Source organism: Gobio gobio (genome assembly GCF_949357685.1).
Source record: "Gobio gobio genome assembly, chromosome: 3".
NCBI lineage: Eukaryota > Metazoa > Chordata > Actinopteri > Cypriniformes > Gobionidae > Gobio > Gobio gobio.
In genome coordinates this window covers 47,638,863-47,661,119 of record NC_137099.1, presented here as the reverse complement: position 1 = coordinate 47,661,119, position 22,257 = coordinate 47,638,863, and the positions used below count along the sequence as shown (strand labels likewise).

General features: G+C 37.8%; 1 protein-coding gene across 1 annotated transcript in view; it reads left to right on the top strand.

Moving 5' to 3' along the window:
- Positions 1–22,053, top strand: part of dtx4b (deltex 4, E3 ubiquitin ligase b) — a 35,463-nt gene extending 13,410 nt beyond the window's left edge. The window contains exons 3-9 of the mRNA XM_079811602.1: positions 3,461–4,496; positions 13,995–14,056; positions 14,165–14,326; positions 15,373–15,434; positions 16,244–16,564; positions 16,726–16,815; positions 20,176–22,053. Coding sequence (XP_079667728.1) covers positions 3,461–4,496; positions 13,995–14,056; positions 14,165–14,326; positions 15,373–15,434; positions 16,244–16,564; positions 16,726–16,815; positions 20,176–20,403 — 1,961 coding nt within the window. The 3' untranslated portion in view covers positions 20,404–22,053. The remainder of the gene's footprint in view (positions 1–3,460; positions 4,497–13,994; positions 14,057–14,164; positions 14,327–15,372; positions 15,435–16,243; positions 16,565–16,725; positions 16,816–20,175) is intronic.
- Positions 22,054–22,257: the final 204 nt, after the last annotated feature.

Sequence of the window (22,257 nt, the reverse complement as noted above, 5' to 3'; positions counted from 1 at the left end):
GCCATCAGAACCGAACCGAACCGAACCAAAAACCGTGGTTAAAAACCGAGGTATGTATTGAACCGTGGACTAACTGTATTGTTGCATCCCTACTACTCACATGCAGTTAAATTCTACACAATCCCATAATACATGTTTATCATTAGCTTGACTGTATAATTCAGTGAAATGACTTCTCACAAGCAGCAAAAGAAAGAAAAAAATGGCAAAAAGTTATCTATTCATCTGTTAACAAAAGACATTGTTTCATTCATGTACAATAGAGGTTAGAGGGCATGACTATGATTGAGGCACAGAGCTGGTAAAGTGAGTTCAGACACAATAAAGGATGATCAAAGAACAGTGACGTCTTGCTTTACTCCACCTCATTTCTGGAACATGCTTTATAAAGTTCCATAATATCTGCAGAAGCATGCAACACATAAAGTGTTTTGAACTATTTGAAGATCTAGTAGGTGTATATGGGTGTTAAAAAGAGAATATATCCTTTCACTAGTTTCTGGCTTCTAGAGTTCTCCCAGTTCTCCTTTGGTGCTAACGTTCACGCCTCAGTGGGTCTTTTGTGCTCTGTGACTCTTTGCTTTATGCTCAAATCTATTTATTCACATGGGTTTTTGTTTTCTGTTTGTGTGTCCCAGCACTACGCCATGAATTCCTAAATGTATTTTGTGCATTAGCTAAATGGATATTGCATGTGTTTCCCCAGTTACTGCTTTACATTTGATTGAAGAATTCTTACTCTAAACACCCAGGATCCTGATCTGATCTGGTCTTACTGGAGAGACTGTAAACTTATTTACGCTCTGATGAATGGGTTTAAATTCAAAGGATGCACAAAGCACTACAATAGGTATTCAGTCGGTATAATGGAGGATTGAATGCTTACATTGCAGACATTGTGATATGTCTCCTATAATACCTTTGATTTAAAGTATTGTTCTGATATCTATATTATGAAAGAAGAAAGTAGAAGGCTACTGATGGTAAAATGAAAGTTAAGGCCCGGTATACAGTACACTGACGTTCAAAAGTCTCTTATGTTTACCAAGACTGCATTTATTTTTATTTATATATATAACAGTAATATTGTAAAATATCAAAATGTAAAATAACTGTTTTCTATTTGAATATATTTTAAAATGTAATTTATTTCTGTGATTACTCCAGTCTTCAGTGTCACATGATCCTTCAGAAATCATTCTAATATGATGATTTGATGCCCAAGAAACATTTATGATTATTATCAATGTTGAAAACAGTTGTGTAAAACATTTTTTAGGATTCTTTGATGAATAAAAAGTTAAAAAGAACAGAATTTATCTGAAATAGAAAGCTTTTGCAACACTGTACTACCGTTCAAAAGTTTTTGGTCAGTAAGTATTTTTTGTTGTTGTTTTTTTTGGAAAGAACTTAAAGAATGTAATTCATTTATTCAGCAAGGATGCATTAAATTGATCAAAAGTGACAGTAAAGACATTTATAATGCTACAAAATCTTTTGAACTTTCTATTCATCAAAAAATCCTGAAAAAATGTTTTACACAACTGCTTTCAACATTGATAATAATCATAAATGTTTTTTTGTTTTTTTTTAAATTTGTAATTAAATAAATGCAGCCTTGGTGAGCATAAGGTGAGCATTCCTCTAAAAACATTAAAAATCTTACCGATCAAAAACTTTTGAACTGCAGTGTACTTCAAGCAAAATCAAACGACAAACTGGTGTGATGTAATTTTGAACAAAATCAGGCCAAAACGTTCATGTTGGGAGTAGGGATGGAACGATTACCGGTTTTACGATAAACCACGATAAAATGTATTGATTGTTAGTAATGTCGTTTAAAATTTCGTTATCATTAAAAGTGCGTTTGATTATCACGATTTCAACAACTTGCACTAAATCCTGTCTGGTGCAGGCGCAGCGCACAACGTTGTTTTTTTAATGAGAAGAAATGGGAAAAGGCAGTGAGAGCGCCAGGAGATTTTTCTGCCCTCTAAAAGGACCAAATCTGAGGTGTGGTCATATTTTGGCTTTTACAAAAGTCCTGAGGGAAACTTAATCGAAGATGGTCACCCTGTCTGCAGAACATGCAAGAAGAAATTTGCTATAATAGTAATTCACTTCAAATCTGCGAACGCAAGGCAAGGGGATTTTGACCTCAATACCAAAACTATGTCTGGGAAATAACGTGAAGCTTGAGCCAAAGACGACCGAACAAGTTCAGACAAGACTAGGGTGACATTTAAGGAATAATAATGTATATTCATTGTACACTTATTATTACACAGATTTTCTTTACCACATAAATATTTACGGGGACATGTTGAAATGAGATTAATGTTTTAAATCTGACCGGTTTATAAATCAATTTTGTACAGTGTACAAAACAATCGTCCAGACAAGATGATCACAAGAAGTTATAGTAATAATTATAGTAGTATTAATAGTAAAGTCCTCTGATTTCATTTTCAATACAATCAAAAACAGAGACTCGAGTTGCATTTAAACAAGAGCGCGCGTCCGTTGTGATACGTGGATGTGTGCTGTTATAATGCGTTGCTATTGACGACGGTCATTATACATCCCACATAATACAATCTTGCTTAAAAAAGTGCATAGAGCTGCTTGTTTTATTTCTTGTTTGTTGATTTTCAAATTTAAAACTCGTTGACATGTTTTCAATGTGTGCATCTGTTCTTTTTGAACTTCTGTTCTTTTAGAACTCAAAACCGCGACAATATTGATAATCGTGATAATTCTGGTCACTTTAATCGTGATATGATTTTCATACCGTTCTATCCCTAGTTGGGAGTTTGAAAAGTTTGCTCCGACTGGTAAACACCTTCCATGGTGAATATGCAATAAGTAGGTGTGCTCCTAAAGGCTCTGCCTTATTTGAAATTTCTTCTGTTCAGTCCATCGAGGTCAGATGACCGCAAGTAAAAAACATGAACCCCGGAGAGCTGCTTTATAGTAGAAATTGAAGCTGTTATTCTAACAGAAAAATATAGATTTTTTTTCATGTTTAATACTGTAAAGCTGCTTGCTTTAAAGCAATCTGTTGTATAAATTTCTATATATAAATAAACGTGATGTGACGACTTGCCTGGAGTGCCAAATTACAGAGCTGCAAAAAACATATCGCTATGATCAGATGCTTACTTAACTGTTTTCTTGTGTATTTTGTTATTGAGAGAGAAAAAACGTGTAGTATATATTTACATATTCATCTAAATGTCGCTCACAGCAGGTGATGTTGGGATTTTCGTTAATCTGTTAACCACTGCTCGGGTATTTCAAACTTCTTTTTACCCGATGAACAAAACAAGTTTGCCATAAGTATATTGGTGCCTTTAGATGGGTGACTGGCTGCCTCTCTTGTAAGAAAACACTTAATTAACTGGTGTATTATATCCCTTTTATTAAGATTGATTTATAACCCTTCCATTTACCTCCTCAGGTACGTTACGACCAGTGCGACGAAGTTTCTATAACCCCACCTCAGCACCAGGCCAAGGTTGGATATGGGAGTGGGAAAATGATGCAGGTTCCTGGACAACCTATGACATGGAGGTGAGCATTGCCTTGCAAGCGGCATGGGACCGACAGCAACCATGGCTGGACCTGACATCGTTGGGCTTTTGCTACTTTGTGGACTTCCAGACAATGACCCAGATTAACAGGCAAACGCAGAGGCAGAGGCGCATCCAGAGACGCTCAGACATGGTTTACCCTCTAGTTACTGGGCCACTGCCTAAAACTTCACAGGCTTGGGGGACTGCCTCAGGGACTGGAGGCATGGCTAGAGGAGGGTCAACCGGGGCACTTCTTGGGGTAGGTGTTTCTGGTTCTACCATGAGTAGAAAAGGAAGTGCGGTTTACCCAAGCGGGGCACTTTCGGTATCATCTCTTGCTCCTTTTGGACAGCCCTGTGCCTGCCAGCAGTGCATGCTGGTGTTGAGTGTAAAAGCAAATGGCACTGCATCACAGACACTAGGACGTGCAACAAAGCCAAAAAGCCCTAAATCCAATTTTGGGACACTTCCATCCTCCTCTGTTTTAAAATCGTATTCTCATACTCTACCACGTGGAACATCTTTAAAATGCACGCCCTCTGAAGAAGCCAAGAATTCTGCTGTTTTTGATCAGTCCTTGTCCCTTCTCACATCAGGCACTGCCAATCTCTCAATCTCCTCTAGCCGCCCAACGCCATCATTTTTACCCCCACCTCCAACTCTGCCATCACAGAATCAGCAGCCTCCATCTGCCCCAAGCTCATCATTTTCAGCTACGTTTGTGCCAACTGCCATACTTGTTAACACATCAAACAGTCCCACACCATCCACAGTTTTGACGTCATCTTCAACAACGTTGGCCTCTCAGCGCTCTGCTGCCTGTGCTGCCCCTCTACCACCTCGTGCCAGTCTGGCAGGACTTAGTCGGCCTGCTTTGCAGAGAATTGCCATGGCACAGTCACGGGCGCTGATTGCCTCTGGGTAAGAAAAGGCATTTAAAGGGGGGGGGTATCACACACTGTTTCTGTCAATTTCATGTCAATCTTGAGTACCTATAGAGTAGTATTGCATCCTTCATATCGCCGAAAAGTCTTTAGTTTGATCATATTTATAAAAGACAGATGCGCTGTACCAAGTCTTTCCGAATAAAACCGAGCAGCTGCAGGCGTATCGTGTGGGCGGAGCTAAGCCATGAGTGCGCGCGGCTATTGCATTGAGAGCGTCTGAAAGCTATGACAGCCCGTTTTTAGAACACCATCTCTAGAAGCGTGTGTGCTTTGTGTGAACAAACAATTTTTTTTGGAAGAAATTACTACTTTTATTAAGCAAGGAAACATTTTAAATAGATGGTTTCCACAAAAGTGTTAAGCACTAAAACGGTTTCAAGCATGGATAATAAGAAGAAATGTTACATATAATATTAAAATGATTTCTGAAGAATCATGTGACACTGAAGACTGGAGTAATGATGCTGAAAATTCAGCTTTGATCTCAAGAATACATCATTTTTAAAGTATATTCAAACAGTTATTTTAAATTAAATTAATATTTCACAGTATTTCTGTATTTACTGTGTTCTTTCAAAAACTACCCCAAACAAAGTATTATTATTATATTATATTATATTATAAAACAATAAATAAACTGTTCATAAATAACAATTTGAACACTTTATTGATGTTATTGACATGTTCCACTGACAACTAGAAAGCTGTCATATATGTATATAATATAGGTGTCAGCCTCACTCATGTATGAGTGTGTTCATATTTCCCCCCCTCCTGTGTGTAGGAGTGTGTTTCTCACGTTTCTCACACTGCTAAATCATCCATGTCTGCTCTGTTTGATGACCATCTGTGGACAGAATGGTCTTATTCGTTCCATCCCCACCCCCTTTATGTCTATAGCTGTTTCTGTGGCTTTTCCTGCAGCTCTCAGTGGTGATTTTGTGTTCACGCTGGGTTTCTGCAGCAACCTTTGTTGACATGACATGGGCTGGTCTGCATTAGCAACACAATGCTGTCTCACTAAAGCGTTTGACACAGTAGAGTGTGTGTGTATGTCTATGTTAGGAAGGAGTTGGGGTAACGAGCAAAAGGTTTTGACATTGAATGTAGTAACAATGGTGTCCCAGTGTTTCCTGAAGCATTAGACGTGACTTTTGGTGATAGGGGTTTGGGATGTAGCTAGGGTGGATTGAAGCGCCTTTGAGAATACACATTGTACCTAGGCTAGTTTATAAAGCAAATACAAAAGCTATCATCTTACACCGGTGTTGTGACATAATGTACATGTGTGCTTTCTAATGCAGGGGAACATTGTGAGTCTGGTGCTCTTTGTAAAGGAATGTTCTGCTTCAGACGTAAAGCCATCTGGAGTCTTAGAGCAGCAGTTGTTGAGCATGTGTGTGAGAGAAAACAAAGAGACAAGTCTGTTGTAGAGACAAGATCAAGGGTCAGTGGAGGTCAAAAGCTTCCCCATTGGCCTTACCCAAACAGCCATTTTCCCTCCCATGTCTGACACTTCTGTTTTTCAATGGAAAACAAAACAGGCATATAAACAAAATTTACTGCTGCAGTCTTGATGATTGGCTAAAATACATTAGTAACCAGTCATGTCATCATTTTAAGCAGACACTCAACAATTCATTCTTTTACCGCATAACCACTTCAGCATATTTGGTTCAGTTTTCACTTTCGTGTGAAAAACATATGTTGCAAATAAAGTATGACTCAAACAGAACTTCTATTCAAGAGAAAAAAATGTGGCAGTATTTAGTGTTTTTTTCATTTGTATTATTATTGTGGTGTTGGTGATTTACAGATTCAGCTGTCCCTAAATGTCACACCACAGCTCATTTTTTTCTATGTCAACTGTATCCTTTGCTGGCATCAGAACATTATTGTTATTTGAGTTTCGGAAAGAAGGGAGCATGAAAATGAGGATATGTAACTGGAAACGGAGGCATTGCTATTTAGGTCAGCTATGTACCTGTTACACTTCAAATCAAGCTATTCAAATATAATTCTAAATCACACATTTTGCATTTTTATGCACAGACAAACAGGAAGAATCTAGAACAGTGGTTTTCTACCAGGGGGCCTCAACAAACTTCCTAGGCAGAAGTCACATTTACTTAAAATTATTTAAAATGATGGCATTGAGATACTTTGTCGCTGGTAATGAGAACGCAGCTCAAGACTTATAATCAGATCGGAAGATCAATACATGCATACAGACAGACCCAGCAACAGCTGACAGGAACAAACACACTTTGCTTAATTCATTCACATTTTCAATAAATTGCGTACAGACACTACTTTTTTTTTTCCTTCAAAAAGGCTAGCGGCCAATATACAGTCAAAGGAGATAACAAGCGTGGGAAAACACTACAGACAAGAATTGAGTTGAGTTTGTGAAGAGGGAAGTAAAAGGGCTGTATATTAGAGTTGCTTTCTGGGTTTTTTTTGCCTTCTGGTATTTTGTTTCCCATTTTTCACATTGATTTGACCAAATATATGCGTCTATAAGAGTAAAATGGTAATTTGATACTTAGCTGAAAGTGTCAAAATGCTCTTTCAGTTAGGTGTCATATAACTGTTGATGTTGGAAGAAGAACAATAGTTTGTTGTGTGCATGCAAGTTGTTGAACAAGTACTACACGTTAAACTTTTGAAATGTAATAGGTTGCAAGAAAATACTTGATAATGTAGAAATTGGTAGAACGTCTGTCTTAGTTTTACACATTTAATAATCATCTTCGAGAAGAAAGTTCAGAGGAAGTAAACACTGAATTAGGCCTGTCACTATATGAGATTGTCACGAAAGAGTTCATGATAACGATATCAGTGTTTCCCACAGGATTTTGATGAAACTGTGGTGGGTGGACTTTAATGTTAAATTCATCAATCTGCACTTTGGGAGTTCAAAATGAAGAGCTCCAACCCATATTCATTGCGCAACTTGAACAAAGAAAAAAGTCTGAACTTTAAAGGGGACTCAACCCTCTTATAGTTGTGATATAGTGTCTCAGTCTACATTACACTACTTAATAATAATAATAATAGTTATAATATAAATCCTCTGACAATAATAGCCATATATTGTAAAACAAATGCACTGAAAAAAATAAATGAAACTTTAATCATTCGTTTTGTAATAATTTCTATACTTGAAAGAGAAAAACAAGTGAGCTTTTATTTTGACGGACACTGCATTCAAGCTTTTATTTTGGCGGAAAACACGTCTCATTACAATTCTAGTAAGATGCAGTAATCGGCAACTATGCAGTTGTAAAAATAATGCCTACTACGTTCCCAAAAGCACGCTAAACTGTTCACTGCATTCATTCACTGTGAACTGAGAGCTGATCACATGAGTGAAGCGCGCATCTTTTGCAATTTTGATAAGGACTGATACGCCTTATGCAGCTTTCGATTTTAGTTTGTTTGACAGCAATAGACCCTTTTCACATTTCCGGGTTTCTCAGAGCGGAAGTTATCATAGTTGGGTTAACTTTTTTTTTTTTTTATAGCGGTGAATGAGAGTATACATTCAATATATTTTTTGTGTCCCCATTTGCTCAGATATCAAAAGAAAAACTCCAAACCATCACAGCCGCGGTAACTTGTTTTTTGTAATTTGATGAAAAAGGAATAAAATACATAGTATTAGTGTTATAAATTTACATACTTTAAAAAAAAATGATTTACTATATTTATGACCGTTAAAACCATAGACAGTAAAAGAAATAGACACAGCGACCCCATAGGCTTCAACGGGGAAAATTGAAGTCATGTAGAAGCACTCACTTCCTGATGGCTGAGTGTACTGCGCAGCCTCAGACTGAGCTTGACGGCGTAGATGTGACGTTATCAGCCTGTCCGACAGTGGCAAGTCTTCTAGTAGTTGTGCAAAGTGAAATCTGAATCACCTAATCTTGCAGAGACAGAGAGGGTGAGCAGGAGCAACTTTTGATGAATGAAGCAGGATCTGCAACATCTCTATCTGTGTTTATGCCTCCACGTTCCCCCGATTGCCTCATAGACAGTAAAAGATTGCCTACGAGCTTCTCCTCGGGTCTTTATGGTAATTTGCTCAACAGCGCGACATAGTCGCGTGGTTATGACGCAATCGTTAGCCTATATTTTACAAAAACAGCTTCAACGTGGCGATAGTGTAAGATACAAGGTAATGGAGCCTTTTATACATTGTTGTGTTTGTTTAGAAATAAACAATGTACGAATAGAGTCTTTAAACGCCTCAGATGTAAAGATATTCACTGTTAAAGTGAGGCCAAAATGAATGGGAGTCAATGGGATGCTAACAACAGGTGATGGCTTGGTTAGCAATGGCCGCGCCTATGGGTGGTACACTCTCCGGGGGCTGGGCTACCCCCTTGGTTAAAACGCGTCATCACAGTCTGTGAAAAGGGTCTATGGCGCAAAACACGACATTTAACACCTTTTGGCCCGGTTTCACAGACAGGGCTTAGACTAAGCCAGGATTAGTCCTTAGTTCAATTAGGACATTTAAGTAACTTTTATAAACATGTCCAAGAAAAAAACATTACTGGTGTGCATCTTGAGACAAAACAATGCCACTGACATATTTTAAGATTTGTCAGTGCAAGATTCTTTCAGTTAAAACAGCTCAAACATGCATTTTAGTCTAGGACTAGCTTAAGCATTGTCTGTGAAACCGGGGGTTTATGTTATTATGAGAAGTTTAAAGGTCCTGTTCTTCGTGATCCCATTTTTCAAACTTTAGTTAGTGTGTAATGTTGCTGTTAGAGCATATATAATACCTGTAAAATTATAAAGCTCAAAGTTCAATGCCAAGCGAGATATTTTATTTAACAGAAGTTCCCTTTCAAAGCCTACAGCGAACGGCCGGTTGGGACTACATCTCTGTACATCCTGCTTTAATTACGTCAGTAGAGCAGTTTGTCGACTAACCTCCGCCCACAAGAGTACGCGAAAAAGGGGGCGTGGTCTTGTTGCTCCCGCGTGGATAAGAGGAAGTGTTGCGTTCGGTTGCGTTTGTATAGTTTGTTTGTCGCCATGTCGTCGAGACGCTGTTATTTTCATCCCGGAGTCAAGTCACCTTTGTTTGGCTTTCCCAGAGACGCTGTACTTAGAGATCATTGAGCGCATGCATCCCCGTTATGGTGAGAGGCGTGACCTTTCCGGTAACGTGTGCTGTGCGTGCGCTAAGCTGCTGTCGAATCACAACACGGGAACCGCTGTCACAATCAGAACTCGTTACGTGTTTCTGAAGGAGGGACTTCATAGAACAGGGAAATCTTTCAAGCCGTTTTGAGGACAGTGAAAACAGCAGTTTACAGATAAGTAAATTGTGTGAAAAATACTGTGTTTTTTTACACGCGAAACATGAACACATGTTATATTGCACACTGTAAACACAATCAAAGCTTCAAAAAAACACGAAAAACGGGACCTTTAAATATATTTTTGGGGAATCTATTTGTGATGGTCAATGTTGATATTGTGGCGGGCCACCACAAATAAACCAATGAATGGGAAACAATGCGATATGTCTATTGATATTTTGAAAAAAAAAAATATATGTCTAGAAATGAGCATGAAAAGTAAATATATATATATATATATATATATATATATATATATATATATATATATATATATATATTAGTGCTGTCAGTTAAACGCGTTATTAACGGCGTTAACGCAAACCTATTTTAACGGCGTCAATTTTTTTATCGCGAGATTAACGTTCTTTTTGGTCTAACAAACTTTGTAGTTTTTTCACATGCTGTTGCAACAACTAGTAACGTTAGAAAAACTACAACACCACTCCGGATGTAGCTAGACCGGAAACAAAACATCAGGCACGCTGCGCCTGCGGCTGCCCGCACTCGTTTGGGCCATTAAAAGAGTAGACGTGGATGGCAAGCGTGAGACGCCGAAATGAGAAACGTATTAAGCCATGGTTTAACTCAGGGGTCTTCAACTAAAAGTGCTTGTCTTGAGCGCTGCTTTCTGCTCTGATGGTGCGTAGCCTACACACCAGACGCGAATGAAGCGTTTTGCGCGAGTGATTTAAGTCAATGCAAAGACGCAAATAGACATTCTGCGGCGCGGATTAAGCGGTGTGCATGTCGCGTCATTCGCGTCCGGTGTGAGCGCACCATCAGTCTCTTCTTCACTGCATGCTTGACCGCGCGTCTGGGTCTGAACGTAGTAACTGAGCATTGCAACGTTAACTGTTTCATTATGTCAAAAGGCTTCGCGGTCCGGATGGACGCATCTCGCGGTCCGGATTCGGACCGGAGTTCACTAGTTGGCGACCCCTGGTTTAACTGCACTATAGGCGGAGTCCTAGTTTACCTTGCATGTGCACTTTGTAATTTTATTTTGTATCACCCTGTTTTGATCCCTTAGAAAGGGCTGTTGAAGGGGCTGTTTGTGCAACAAAGTATTTGTTTCACCCTTTTATTGATGGGCAGTGTTACATTGTGTGAGATTATTTGCTCCAAGTGAGAATGTTGGTGTGAAATCGAACACTAAAGTATGCCAATGTTGTTTTCAATAAAACAAACATTTGAACAAAGCAAGCCGATCCACTTTTCTATGTTGATAAGAGCATTAAAATAAGAAAAAATAATGGGACAAAAAGAAATCAAGGGACATTTAGAATAAATAAAAATGTGCGATTAATTGTGATTAATTGTGAGTTAACTATGACATTAATGCGATTAATCGCGATTAAATATTTTAATCGTTTGACAGCACTAATATATATATATATATATATATATATATATATATATATATATATATATATATATATATATATATATATATATATATATATATATATATATATATATATATATATATATATATATATATATATATATATATATATATATATATATAGGGTTGGGAATCGTGAGAAATTTTCCGGCTCTGGTTCCGGTTCCGCCTAACGATTCCGGTTCAGATTCCGGTTCCATTAAAATGATTAAACAAATAGTGGTAAAGGAAAAAGGCACATATACGCAACTCAAACAATCCTTTTTGTGTTTATTACTTGCTCTAAAATGTATTTACAGGTTGGCAATGTCAAAAAAAGTCCTGTACTGTACATACATTACAGTATTAATTAAGCCATTCTTGCAACAAAAAAATGTTCAATTGAACACCTCTGAAATTGTCTTATTACATTTTCTCTCTCTGAATAAAACCAAGTTATAAATTATATTTATTAGTTATATTTATGAATTAGTTGTATATTAATTTAATAGTAATTCAGTTATTCAGTGAACTTGTAAATAATAAATGGTAATTCAGCATTACAAAGGTAATTCTGCCTAAACGCTTACCTAAACCATGGAGACTCAACAGTTGACAAAGGATATAGGCCTTGCACTATAAATCTGGTAACAGCTTTCAGTGCTGAACTGCTAATATATATTAAACAACAGTGTCCTGACCTCGGATAATTTTTTCTCTATCCACGCAATGTTCTCACCTTTTTTACCCCTCACCCATTTGCATCCTTGATATTGTACACTGCTACACTGAATAAAATCTTCAATTTCAAGAGGGGAAAATTCTGCAGTTTTGAAGTTTGTAGGTTCAGCGTGTCCACAAATTCTGTTTCATGCTGACTTTAAGAGACAACAATTTGTTTCATAAAAGCAATGATGTATATCCGGCTTCTCGAATGAAAAAGTGTAGGGCGGCACTTCATTTTGTCCATTGGGAATTGATTGGATCGTTGTTGTTGTGAACATTTTGTAAGGCAGCAATCAGTGTGCCCACTGGCTTTATAGCAGAGGTGGGTAGAGTAGCCAAAATCTGTACTCAAGTAAAAGTACAAGTACTTATGGAAATATTTACTCAAGTAAAAGTAAAAGTAACAATCGTAATATTTACTTGAGTAAGAGTAAAAAAGTATTCAATGAGAAAACTACTCAAGTAGTTAGTTACTAGTTACTTTCGATCTGATTGATAAGAAGCGAAAACCCTGAATTTCAGGCTACTTGGAGAGCTTTCACACACCTCTCTGTAACACTTTACAATAAGGTTGTATTAGTTAACATTAGTTAATGTATTAGTTAACATGAACTAACCATGAACAACACCTCTGTTCAGCATTAGTTAATCTTTGTCAACGTTAGTTCATAAAAATCCAGCTGTTCATGGTTTATTCATGTTAGTTCACAGTGCATTGACTAATGTTAACAATATTTGAATAATGCATTAGTAAATGTTTAAATTAACATAAAGATAAATAAGTGCTCTATAAGTGCAGTTCATTATTAGTTCATGTTAACTAATGTAAGCTAATGAACCTTATATATATATATATATATATATAAATATATATATATATATATATATATATATATATATATATGTGTGTGTGTGTGTGTGTGTGTGTGTGTGTGTGTGTGTGTGTGTGTGTGTGTGTGTGTGTGTGTGTGTGTGTGTGTGTGTGTGTGTGTGTGTGTGTGTGTGTGATTAATGGTTAAACAGTGTAAATTATTGGTGTGCTGGGCTAACTAGAGCTCTTCTTAAAACATACTTTGTTCTTATATTTTTATAAGTATATAGGCTATTCTTTAGGAATAAAATACAATACCGTTTTTATTTGTATGTATTTTCTACACTTCAGACAGGTGTCTGTCTGGATTTGTGTATAAATGCAAGACGTCACATTAGCACATTAGGCTATTCAATTTGTTTCATTTTGTGAAGAAAATTATATGTAAATGTGAAGATGTGAACGTTTGTTCGTGGACGTGTTGTTTGGAGGATTCAAACGATTTGTCATTGCTTGCACAAGAGCGCATATGAGGAAAACACTCGGACAGTGTGTGAAATAGTATTATAATAAGGGAAAATTTCCCATAGTTACCAAATGACCGTTAATAGTGTTCAAATATAGGCATCATTGTGACACTTACCGCTACATGTTCTTTTCAGGGTGGAATTCTTGTATGCTGAGAGATGTCAGTTCGTTTTGGTGCACACAACATGCATCGCATTATGAAACTATTCTTTTTGACATCTTGGAGTGAAATCATAGACTGAACTTGAGGCCACGGGTGATCTGCCTCCCGTAGCTCACACACATCTTCCTCTGCTTCGGCCATCATCTTCCGACGAAACGCGCGCTAATTATAAGCGGGTGATGCGTAGCAACCTCTCGCGAAGCAGCCTCCAACGTATCGCGAGACTTGCGAAAGTCATATTAACTTATTTTAAAATATATAATATAATTATTACCATTTGACAGTAACGGAGGAACGCCACCGAATGTAACTAAGTAAAAGTACAGTTTTTTCACAAGAAATTTACTTGAGTAAGAGTAAAAGTACCCATCTTTAAAAAGTTACCCAAAAAATGTACTCAAGTAAATGTAACGAAGTAAATGTAATTCGTTACTACCCACCTCTGCTTTATAGAGCTTTTTTTTCCCTCCTAGGGTACCAACAGTACCAGTGAAGAATCTTAATGGCTCCAGCCCTGTCCATCCGGCATTAGCTGGTAGGAAGACATTTTCCTAATACACCATCTGTAATTGATAACAATAAAAAGTATAAACTGAAAATTACATAAGTGTGAATGTACTATGTGCATTTTGATGCATTGCAGGTATTACTGGTATTCTGATGAGTGCAGCAGGACTACCTGTATGTTTGACCCGTCCACCAAAACTGGTTCTGCATCCTCCACCTGTCAGCAAGAGTGACATCAGACCAATTCCTGGCGTCGGGCACTGTTGCCGCAAGACCACCAAGAAACAAGCCCGCAAAGGTGAGAATCCATGTACTTCTAGACATATTCACAGATAAAAAACATTGCACTGCTATGGAATTCCAAAGCCGACATAATTATAAATAAATAAATATACAAAGAAATGTAAAAAAGCAAAAATATATAAATAAATAAATATACAAAGAAATGTAATTATGTCAACATTTATTTATTTCCACATGTATTTATTTCTACATTTATTTGTCTTTATGCTAATGAGGGGGCATGTTTTACCTCAGACATAGCAATCGAGCTCAGAGTGGCAGTGCTGAAGCTTTGAGGCCACAGTGACACCTTGTGGTTCGACCAAACGAAACGCAAGCCCTTGCAAAAAGTCCCACAGGGAACGAATGGGCTTATAGATGGGCAATATATCCAAAATCTTATATCACAGTTTGTCATTTAATATCACCTTAACTGTATGCATGTAGGGTTACCATACATACTCTTTATTCCGAACATGGCTGTAAAACTATGCCTGGTCGGGATTTCTAAAATGTCCTGGCACACAGGAACAGAAACTGCATCTTCAACAGTAATGATAACAGATACTTTGATATGGAAGCAAGTGAAATTATCCAATATTAATCACAATTAATGTAAATGCGCTGGATGGAGCTGATAAGAGCTTGCGCTTATTGTATTTTTGCATTTCTTTGTATATTTATTTATGTATTTTTGCTTTTTTTACATTTCTTTGTATATTTATTTATAATTTAGTCAGCTTTGGAATTCCATACACTGCTGCATAAGTTTGTTTCTGAAGGTTGCTATTGAGGAAGCAAGGAACAAAATCCCTAAGAAAGAGTTCCTTAACATTTTTAAGTTTTCCTTAACCTATGCCACAAAACATTCAGGCTGTTCTGTTGGCAAAAAGAAGTTTTGCTTGGTATGACAGATTTAGACTTAAGGCAACCACTGAAACGCAATGGCCACCAATCACTACCAGATGTTCCTGTCGATTGTCATAAAGTAGATTAATACACACGACAATTGAAATGTAAAATCTCATACCGCATACTAAGCATAAGTGATTTGTTTTCCAGGTAAAACACCTGAGGAAGTGGTAAAGAGGTACTTACAGAAGGTCAGGAATCCACCAGAAGAAGTAAGACATCCTTATTATTTTATTTCCTTAATCCCTATGTGATCAAAACATCTTCTGTAACTCTTGGCTTCAGATCTAGTAGATTTCTGAGCTGGCAGCAAAGGGTTCATACAGGGTAAATATCACTGTAGATCTGTGGCTTTACGGATCCTCTGGAAGACATGAAGAGACAGGAATCAATTTGAATGAATTTTACTTTAAATATTTTTCTCAGATTGTTATTCTACACACACACACACATAAAGTTAAAAAGCTATAAAGTTGAATATGTAGTACATCCTACTTTATCTGCATATTCGGATAAAGCAATATATATATACTATATTGCAATTCTCAGCTGCATGGTTGTTTTATATTTTCACAAAAATATATTACTGCACAGCTCTATATATAAAGTTGGATATACATATTTTATCCCACATTTTCTTCAAACATACATACTCACGTAAAGCGATATAGTAAATACTGTATAGCAAATCTCAATAAACTTGACCCAGACTACATTGGAGATGGGTTTATATGCTACCAGAATAAAATGTTTTTTGTTCTGATTACAATGTCTTTTGTGTGGTGATTTTCTTGGTTGCCAAAATCATGAAACCATTGAAATTCAAGAGACATTTATAAACCAAACACTCCAACTAAAAAGACGACACATAATATGATTGGCTGGATAGAAAATATAGCATCTTCTTGGCTAAAGGAGTAAAAAAAAACATTGATGTTACCAATAAAATCCATTTCTTAACCTTTTATATCTACGTGTTGGCTAATGACGTGCTTTATCAGCATTGTGTATTTCCTTTCAGGATTGCACTATCTGTATGGAGGCTCTGCTGGGACCCTCGGGGTATAAAGGTCCAGGTGTAGCGAGTGTTTCACGTGCAGAATCGGTTGGACAACTGGCACAATGTGGGCATCTTTATCACATGCAGTGCCTAGTGGCCATGTACAACAATGGCAACAAAGATGGCAGCCTTCAGTGTCCCACATGCAAGACAATATATGGAGTAAAGACAGGCAACCAGCCGCCCGGTAAGATGGAGTACCATGTCATCCCGCACTCACTTCCAGGACACCCAGACTGCAAAACCATTCGCATCATCTACAACATACCGCCCGGGATACAGGTATGACTAAATCATATGATTTTATATATATATATGTAAGGTTATATTCAAGAAAGTTAGATTGTAGTCCATTTTCAGTGCATCTTGCTTGCATTTACACTTGGCCTGCACGCCATCATTATCGTACTTCATAAAATATCTTCTCTCTTGTCTCTCTGAAGGGTCCTGAGCATCCAAATCCACGGAAGCCTTTCACTGCAAGAGGATTTCCCCGTCATTGTTATCTCCCAGACAATGAAAATGGACGCAAGGTAAGTCCTCCTACCTTACAGTGAAAAAAACTTCACCTCCTACACCACCATTTAAAAATTTGTGGTTGGTAAATAAAATCTTTCTTTTTATTTTTTATTTGATTAAAACACAGTAAAAACAGTAATATTGTGACACATTATTACTATTTAAATGAACAGTTTTCTATTAAGATGTACACTATATTGCCAAAAGTATTGGCACACCCCTTCAAATCATTGAATTCAGACCACAGGTATTCCATGGCCACGTGTATAAAATCAAACAAACATTTGTGAAAGAATGAGTCGCTCTCAGGAGCACAGTGAATTCAAGCGTGGTACCGTGACAGGTTGCCACCTGTGCAGTAAGTTCATTCGTGAAATTTCCTCACTACTAAATATTCCACGGTCAACTGGTATTATATCAAAGTGGGAGAAATTGGGAACAACAGTAACTCAGCCACGAAGTGGCAGGCCACTTAAAATCACAGAGCGGGGTCAGCGAATGCTGAGGCGCACAGTGCGCAGAAGTCGCCAAATTTCTGCAGAGTCAATAGCTACAGACCTCCAAACTTAATGTGGCCTTCAGATTAGCTCTTGAACAGTGCATAGAGAGCTTCATGGAATGGGTTTACATGGCCGAGCAGCTGCATCCAAGCCTTACATCACCAAGTGCAATGCAAAGTGTCGGATGCAGTGATGTAAAGCTCACCGCCACTGGACTCTAGAGCAGTGGAGACGTGTTATCTGGAGTGACAAATCACGCTTCTCTGTCTAGCAATCTGATGGACGAGTCTGGGTTTGGTGGTTGCCAGGAGAACGATACTTGTCTGACTGCATTGTGCTGAGTGTAAAGTTTGGGGGAGGGGGGATTATGGTGTGGGTTGTTTTTCAGGGGTTGGGCTTGGCCTCTTAGATCCAGTGAAATGAACTCTTAATGCTTCAGCTAGGGGTGCACCGAAATTTCGGCCGCCGAAAATGGCATTATCGGTTTCGGGCCAAAATAAAAAAAACTGCCGAAAATGTAAACCGAAAATGAATGTCACCCGCCCCTCCCATCCGTGCGCAAGCGCTTAGGTTTCACTCACGGTCGAGCTGTTATCACGCGACGCGTCTGCCTATCAAAGATTAAGCATGTCAGCGGTATGAGAACAAATAGAGACGTATCCAACTGAACTACCCATTGCCAGAAGTGACAATCCCTTTGACTACTGGCACGCGAACGAAGGCCGCTTTCCATTGCTTGCGCGGATTGCACGCAGGTATTTATCTGCCCCAAGCAGTGTTGCCAAGTCTGCGGTTTTCCCGCGGGATGTTTTTCCATGTCCGTGGGTTGAAGCGACCCCAATTATGTGATATTTAGACCCAGGAATGCAAATTTTAGCAGGCAACCCTGCCAAAAAAACACATATTTTACCCCCCAAATGCCATTTTTCCCGGAGAACAGTGACAGACAGTGAGAGACTATTCAGTGCAGCATCTCATGTTCTTAATGAGAACCATTCTGTGATTTTGTGTGCAGTTATTCAGATAATTGTGGATCTTTTATTGCACAACTGTTCAAAAACGAATTTATTTGATGGAACATAAAACTTGAAGAATAATATTAGGCCTATTTGGTATTATTATTTATATTTATTGTTAAAAATATTTTAGGTTTTGTTATGTAACTTAATAAAAGTTTGATTATTCTATTGGTTCCTGATTTTTTCTTTTCAGATCCATTAACTTCAAGCAATATATATATATATATATATATATATATATATATATATATATATATATATATATATATATATATAATATTAATATATATGTATACGTTTTTAAAAGAAGCCATTTTCGGCTTCAGTTTCGGTTTTCGGCCAAGTGCATCCTAAATTTTCGGTTTTGATTTCGGCCCAGAATTTTCATTTCGGTGCATCACTAGCTTCAGCATACCAAGACATTTTGGACAATTTCATGCTCCCAACTTTGTGGGAACAGTTTGGGGATGAGCCCATCCTGTTCCAACATGACTGTGCACCAGTGCACAAAGCACATAAAGATATGGATGAGCAAGTTTGGTGTGGAGGAACTTGACTGGCCTGCACAGAGTCCTGACCTCAACCCGATAGAATAACTTTGAGATGAATTAGAGCGGAGACTGAGAGCCAGGCCTTCTCTTCCAACATCAGTGCCTGACCTCACATATGTGCTCTTACAATAACAGCTGTCATTTTGGAAACCTTATTCCACGTTGTTTTTGGACACAGAATGTAGTGGACCCCATCCAATTGATGGCCAAACTTTACTGATGGTTTATGAAGTTTATTGCATCCCTTTTCACTCCACAAAAATCACTATAAGAGCTGAACAAACAAAGCAAAAGAAGTGCGCAATAATGTCTCATTCACAAACTCTTTCTCTCCGTTGCATTATCATTAAAATACACAGCAAATTACACAAAAACACTCATAAAACTAACAGTAAATAAATATATACAGACCTATGCCGTTTCGGGGGGTGCACTTGGAATAAACTGAATAAACTTTGGATCTGCAAAACAACTTAACTGCGAGCTCTCCCTTTCACTCCCCTCATTGCTCCGTTAGACTATAACACCCATCACGTTGTCATGTTGGTTATGTTGACGGAAGTTAGCCTATTTTTAGGCAACTTTTCATTTTTTGTCGGTCTTTGTACACAATGTAACTACAGAAGAGTCCAGTTTTAAATAGGAAAAATATTGAAACTCTTTGGTCATTTGATCGAGATGCTAACGGTCTAATCAGATTTAATGATCTATGGTAAGCTATGCTAAAATAACTATTCTCTCATTCCTGCGTAATAATCAAGGAACTTTGAGTCGTACCATGGGTGCAGAGGCGCAATGATATAACGCAGTGCCTGAAAATAGTCCCCAGCACGCTCTCTGTGCATGCAGGTTGTCAAGTTGGTTATGTTGACGGAAGTTAACCTATTTTCAGGCGCTGTGTAATATCATTGCGCAGCTGCACTTGGTTGCACATGGTTCGGCAGCAAAGCTCCTTGATTATTACGCAGGAATGAGAGAATCGTTCCTAGTCATATCGGTCTAGAAAATCTCAACTTTTCATTTTCTGTCTTAGTACACAATGTAACGATACACATCACAACATGTAAATAGGAAAATGTTGGCGTTATTTTGTCACTTATTGAGCAGTAGGTTATATGGAGCCATTTACCTCCAGTCTTTGTGCTAAGCTAGGCTAGCGGTGGGTGCGTCAGACAGAGTTATGGCATGCACTGAGATGAGAATGGTATTTATGGACTTCTCTAACAAAGGGGGATACGGTGAATGAGCTATTATAATGTTCCTTTAAGTTTTCCAATGATATCAATACATTGTCTGGTACTTAGGTGTTAAGGCTTCTGTTGCTGGCGTGGGACCGACGGCTGATCTTCTCAGTGGGAACCTCCAGCACCACAGGAGAATCAGACACTGTCATCTGGAATGAGGTCCATCATAAAACAGAATTTGGCTCCAATCTTACTGGACATGGCTTTCCAGACTCTGGCTATCTTGCTAATGTACTAGAGGAGCTCAAAGCCCAGGGCATCACTGAAGACAAGGAACAGCAGCTGTGAGAGGAAGTGCTCGATGGCAACGAAAGAAAAATGATGGTACGAAATGTGCATTTGAAATAGGGAGCACAGAAATATGTGTGATTTAATGATGATTTAATGATTTAAAAATGAATGTGACCAATTGGTACTGATAACTGTGTGAATTAGCACGGAGGTACAAGTCGGTGTTTATTCTAGAATCTCAATACGAAGTACTTGGGCATGAAGTAACACAATTAAGATGATTTTTGGTTAAAGGTAAAAGATAGGTTTGAAGGAAAAAGGAAAGAAAGGAACGTATGAAAAGCAAGAATGGGAAGTGGAGGGGACTCATGAAGTAGAAAAATAAGGGAATAGAAAGACTAAGAAAATGCTGGTTAATGAAGCAGCAGAGGTGTTTTATTTGACAAGTTTTTTTGCAGAGTGAGTTTGTGTAAGTTGTGTAAAACAGTCAACTCATGTACCTCTAACAGGAAGCAGTTTACTAGAACTGAGAAGTATAGTTTGCATATGAATGCTTGTATTGTAATTTGTATTATCATGCATCATTCCATGTATTCAAAATGTATCGAGAACTTCTACTATTTTTGTACGTCTGATGGGGTGTGCATAAGATTCCGAGTTTTGTCGAGTCAAAATAGAGCAGCAATTTTAATATCAAGTTGATTTCAAAATGAGTTTTGTGGAAACATTGAAGTCATTTACAGTATGCTGGTTTATTTGAAGCACGAGAACCCCAACTAATTGTTCTTCTTTAGATAATGTAACAGTACTTGATATGCTCATTGAGAAAAAAAGATGTCTCCAATGCATCATTATGAAATATCACCTTTTTACGGTACAGAAAACCTTTTTGATGGTTTAAGCTTAGTAGTGCTGCTTCACTACGAATACACCTTTAAATATGTTCAGCTAAGCTGACAGAAGAATTGCAAGCACTTCATAGATAGATAGATGGGTAAAGAGATAGTTTAAACTTTAAATCCCCAAGGTTCAGTTTAGTAATCCTTTGCCAAAATGAATTCTGCAATTCATTTTTGAATAAAATATGATTTAGCTCTTTTTAACTGTTCTTTACTGTCCTTGTACCCAGTTTTTAGGCCAGTATGTTAGGTCAGTTATTGACCTGTTTTATAATGATCCACTTCTAATGACCTAAAGAACGTGCCATTGTTTGGCATGTGTTTATCTGTGCACTTGGATACTTGCGTGTGCATCATGTGTATGCTTGTATTTGTGCTTTATTAAACATAAGAGTGTATGCTATGCATCCACCACCAAGAGGTACGGTGTGTCACTCATCTGTTGAATTTTCTTCATGTATTTCTCTTTTGTATGGATGTTTTCTTCTATTTTCATAGTGTACTATATTTTAAGAATGTTTCATATTGAGAATTTTTATGCTTAAAGGTGAGCCTCAACTGTTTTTTTGGTTTCTTTTTGCCTGCCTACATAATAAATGAAATTTTTGTTCATAAGAATTGTAGAGATTTCTCAAGTTGTGGGGTAAAAAATTATGTGAAGTGTTTTGTAATTTGTTAAGACCCAGCAACCTCTCCTTGCATTCAGATAATATGATCTAATAAAAAATATTTTGAAAGATAATTTTTTATTTTTATTTTTTGACATGGAGAATCAAAACACCTGCACGTGAAAAATTATATACACTGTCCAGCCAAAAAAAAGTCTGTGGAATAAAATAGGTGTAACGGAGGCCAGATAGTAGTTGCTGTGCGAGTAAACCTCACTCCTCTGATCTCAAGAGATGCTCTCCTTGTTAGAGCGTCTGACTCTCATGTCGGTGAACCCGGGTTCGAGTCCTGCTTGGAGTGGGCGGGGTTACATTGGTGCCGTGACCCGGGTGGGAGTGAGGTT